This window comes from Triticum dicoccoides, chromosome 1B (assembly GCF_002162155.2).
Source record: "Triticum dicoccoides isolate Atlit2015 ecotype Zavitan chromosome 1B, WEW_v2.0, whole genome shotgun sequence".
Classification (NCBI taxonomy): Eukaryota; Viridiplantae; Streptophyta; class Magnoliopsida; order Poales; family Poaceae; genus Triticum; species Triticum dicoccoides.
The window spans coordinates 251,514,361-251,518,709 of record NC_041381.1 but is presented as its reverse complement, the minus strand read 5'-3'; the positions used below and the strand labels follow the sequence as shown (position 1 = coordinate 251,518,709).

At 42.6% G+C, this 4,349-nt stretch overlaps 1 protein-coding gene across 5 annotated transcripts; it reads left to right on the top strand.

Annotated features, from left to right (window-relative positions):
* Positions 1–259: 259 nt before the first annotated feature.
* Positions 260–4,105, top strand: LOC119330425 (cyclin-A1-4-like). Of its 5 annotated transcripts, XM_037603539.1 has the most exons (12): positions 260–603; positions 1,288–1,657; positions 1,748–1,881; positions 2,283–2,378; positions 2,467–2,600; positions 2,695–2,770; positions 2,848–2,924; positions 3,005–3,038; positions 3,126–3,275; positions 3,380–3,517; positions 3,613–3,704; positions 3,786–4,105. In XM_037603539.1, the coding sequence occupies exons 1-11, from the start codon at positions 448–450 to the stop codon at positions 3,682–3,684; spliced, it is 1,437 nt and encodes a 478-aa protein (XP_037459436.1). In that variant the 5' UTR covers positions 260–447; the 3' UTR covers positions 3,685–3,704; positions 3,786–4,105. The 5 variants fall into 5 exon arrangements, with proteins under 5 accessions (XP_037459436.1, XP_037459443.1, XP_037459450.1 ...); XM_037603546.1 differs by having other exon boundaries at positions 261–603; positions 2,286–2,378; positions 3,613–4,105; XM_037603553.1 differs by having other exon boundaries at positions 261–603; positions 3,383–3,517; positions 3,613–4,105.
* Positions 4,106–4,349: the final 244 nt, after the last annotated feature.

Below are 4,349 nucleotides of genomic sequence, written 5' to 3'. Positions count from 1 at the left end.
AACTAGAGGAAAGTAGTGGGCCAACTGGCCTTGCTTGATAAATTGGTATATTTAGAGAATCTTTTTTACGGGTTGATTTCTTTTGCGGATTGATTATACGGACCTGTTGGGCCGCAGCTAAAATCGGCCCTTAAAACACTTTTTACTTGGCCCGGACTGCACCATGTAACGGTCGAAACACTGTAGTTCTGTTTCGCCAGGAAAAAAAGGTTTTTTTTTTTTTGAAAAGCAGGAATACAGCCGGCCTCTGCATCAATCAATCGATGCTTGCAGAGTTGGCGGGGTACGGATTGGCTTCGGCCAGATGCTTGTTTTGGTATAGCAGCAAACCCTAGTTCGTAAGAGGAGATCGAGAGAGTGGCTCTCACACACAGCGTCTCGTCTTATCCTCCTCCTCGTCTTCGGCGAGCTCAGGCCTTCCCCACCGAGTTCGCCGCATCCGCTTCAATGTCGAGCCGGCCCGCCGGCCGCCGCTCGTCGGCGTCGGCCACGGCGGAGACAGCCGGCGCTAGGGTTGCCAAGGCAGCGTCGCTGGAAAGCAGGCGGGCCGCCTTGGGAGATCTCACCAACGTTGTCGGCGGGAGGAGCGGCGCGGCCGATGCGGTATGGCTCGTTGCGAGATCGGCGTTGTTCCTTTCGCGGCGGCAATTGCTTTTGCTTGGATTCTCGTTGGTTACAAGGGGACGACATGTCAGTGACACAAAGGGGGGGTTATGATCATAGTGACATGAACTGGGGGGGTTATTATCAATTATTCCGTAGAGACGTATCCTAGATGTTATACATACCGCACTTGTTGAGCAGATTTATTGGATAATAATCTGCTATGGCATTTCGCGGGTTGCCCTCTTCTTGATCAATTTGATGCATAATTTATAAGATTTCCCTATATTTATTACTGGCCCCTGTACAATTCCTCCCCTGTCTCCGTCAATTCCACGACAGGTACCCGATTATTTTATGTTTTCACGAAATTTTCTGTGCCACCGGCAATTGCTTTTCCCTATGTAATGTCTTTTGCTTGTTCCACCGGCCCCGATTGAACATTTCCTTGCACATATTTGGTTCATCTGCTTTTCTGATCTTGTAAGTTAGGGTTTTCAAATGTTTCGGTGTGCCACATGTTCCGAAATGTAGTAGATCGCAGTCGCACTGGCTATCAGCCTATGTTTTCGTTATTATCTTCTGATCGCTTCTGAATCTTCTATTGGTGATTCGTTATGTATTACCTGTCTGGTGATTGTTCTCTTCGGTTGTGCTGTTTCACTGAGTCTGTTCTTATTGCAGAAATCGAGTTCATCCAACTCAGTAGCCTATGTGAAGAAGGGGAGTTCTGCTAGCCTTCCCAACGTGAACAGGAAAGTGGCTTCTGCCACAAAACCAACTTTCGACCGGTTTGAGCGAGCAATATCGCACCATGGCAATGCCCTTAAGAAGGAGAATGTTAGTCGCCCTTCTGTGCCTTTGTTGGCGCCCCATGGCAGTTGGCCCGGCCTGTCTCATGATTCTGTTTCTATGGAGGACGATATGCTAACATGCAATTCAGTGGAAAGCCCTGGTCCTCCATTCCTTGACAATGCAGCTTCTTCAGTGGCAACTTCCTTGCGCCGTTGTGCGAATGATAAACTTCCTGTATCTGACAATAGGGATACCACAGGTTTGTTTGCCTGTCACAGTAATCCTGGTTAGGTTTCTAATCTGTTGTGTTGTATAATTATTTATTTTTGTTCTTTCTTTATTGTTACAGTATCTAGATGGAGAAAACATTGTCCTACCCCAATCGAAAATGACAATATCTTTGAGATTGAAATGCACTGCAAGGATCCAGAACTGTGTTCAACTCTTGCTTGTGACATTTACAAACACTTGCGTGAAGCTGAGGTGATTGATTCTTGTTCATATGGAACTTCTAATGTCTGCATGCTTTGTGCAACAAGTAATTTCTGCAGTGTGCACACACCTGCAAAGTAAATGCATATTGTTATCTACACAAGATGTCACTTCGTTGTGTGTAAAAGGGATGCATCAATTGGGAGCTAGGAATAGAAGAATTTTGCTTCTAATTCACAAATCCAATAGCACACATAGCTTTTCAATATTGTCGTCTTTGAACAAGAAATACAGTATGTTGATAGATGTCTCATTTCTCATTCACTCACATCTCTATGGAACAATGCATTGCTTCATCATCCATGTTGTCCATGTCTTTGCTTTCTTCCTAAAGCAGTTGCAGACCGCCTGTCTATATCTATCTCTACTGTAATGTTATATTTGTCTTTTAGCAGGCCAAGAAAAGGCCTTCACCAGATTTTCTGGAAACCACTCAGAAGGATATTGACACAAGCATGAGGGCAGTACTTATAGACTGGCTTGTGGAAGTGAGCATTTCTAGAAAAAAGGTTTCAGAAGCTAGACACACAAAAATATTTCTTCTAATCGGTTACCTTTTTACCCTACTCAATTCAGGTCACAGAAGAATATCGTCTTGTTCCTGAAACCTTATACCTCACAGTCAGTTATATTGATCGGTATCTTTCTAGCAAAGAGATCAATCGAGATAAGCTGCAGTTACTTGGTATCGCCTGCTTGCTTATAGCTGCGTAAGATCCATCGAGTTAAATTTGTCTCTTCTGTTGTATTAAGTTTTTTTTTTTTCTTGTTTCTGTTCTGATATGCTTTATATTCAAATTTCAGTAAGTATGAAGAGATATGTCCACCCCAAGTAGAAGAGCTCTGCTATATTACCGACAATACATACATAAAGGATGAGGTCTATGGCCCTGCTGATTGACTTTCCTTTACATATTTTTTTATGATCTTTTGTTTTGTAACACACAGATAACACAGGTTCTGCGAATGGAAGCTTCTATCCTGGGTTGCTTGATGTTTGAGATGACTGCACCTACAGAAAAATGTTTTTTGAGGTAGCATTCTCTGTTATTGTGATATTTATACACATAAACATAATTACTGACACTAAATATATTATTATTTCCGACAATAGGAGATTTCTGCATGCTGCTCAACTATGTCATGAGGTAATTGCTTCTCTTCAATTATTTACAGTTACAGTCAGTCCTGTGTGCAATGTGGTCTTCCAGCTTACTCAACCTATTCTTCTGCAGGGCCCAGCTTTGCATCTTGAGTTCCTAGCTAGCTACATTACTGAGTTGTCACTTCTGGAGTACAGCTTACTTTGCCATGTACCTTCACTGATAGCTGCCTCTTCAATTTTCTTGGCGAATTTTATCCTTAAGCCAACAAAGAATCCTTGGGTATATATGCATTCAACCTTCTTGGTTCTTGTGGATCTTATTTGTTAAACCTTTTTTCCCTCAAGGGCTGCACATGTAACATTCGTATCTCTTTGAAACTGAAGCAGAATATCACTCTTTCCTATCACACACAATACAAACCATCCACATTACGCGATTGTGTAAAGGTACTACACCGGCTTTTCCGTGTTGGCCTTGGAAGCAACCTCCCTGCAATTAGAGAAAAGTACAGCCAACACAAGGTGAGGGAGTGCCGTCAACAGCAATTTGGAAGCATTTAATTCCCTTTCTACTTTGATGCTAAACTGCTATTGGCCTTCTCCATATGTTCCCCCAGTACAAATTTGTAGCGAAGAAGTACTGCCGGCCATCGATTCCAGCCGACTTCTTCCAAGATGCTAGCAGTTAGAACTTGGAGCACCAGATCAGGTTCGGTTACTCATTCAAGTCTTCCGGTGGCTGGTGGCCCGAAGTTGCTAGGCTGATTTGTACAGATTGCTGTGCATGCAGGACATACCGACACCATTGTTGTTAGTTGATTGGTGGTATATTGTACATTGTTGGCAAAACCTGTGCAGCTATGTTTATTTGATTGGAAGGAGGCAATGTTCGTGATGCTGTTTGTAGTTTCTCCCCCACATTTAAATGCTTAGCTGCTGCTCTGTTTCTTGGGTATGTAGTGTACGTCATAGTCCAGTCATATCTCGTCACACCTTGCTTGTTCGATATGTTTCTTGGAGTGTGACGTCAAAACAAAGATGAATGTGTTGACTATAGGCAGTTGCCTAAGAACCGCACTAGCGGTGGTTATTCTAAACAACTTATTTTCATTCCGGTTGACACAACAGTCTGAATGCAAAAAAAGAAAAGTCTGAATCATCTTTTTTGTAAGACAGCAACTTGTATATCATCTATCCATTCTATTGTTTTATTTTTATTATGTTGTTTGGCATGTCCCCTTTTCAAGCACGCCAAAATGTACCTATTTCTCCCTTGATGAAAGGGCAGCGCTCCTGACGGTTGCTCAATTTGTTTTTACTATTGTTTATAAATCTTGTCGTAATTTCTCTTGTA

Excerpts from the sequence above, each read along its gene's own strand:
- LOC119330425 (XM_037603539.1), top strand. The coding sequence starts at position 448 with ATGTCGAGCCGGCCCGCCGGCCGCCGCTCGTCGGCGTCGGCCACGGCG. Across the intron at positions 2,379-2,466 it reads TTATAGACTGGCTTGTGGAA|GTCACAGAAGAATATCGTCT; the intron begins GTGAGCATTTCT and ends TACTCAATTCAG. Across the intron at positions 3,518-3,612 it reads AAAAGTACAGCCAACACAAG|TACAAATTTGTAGCGAAGAA; the intron begins GTGAGGGAGTGC and ends ATGTTCCCCCAG.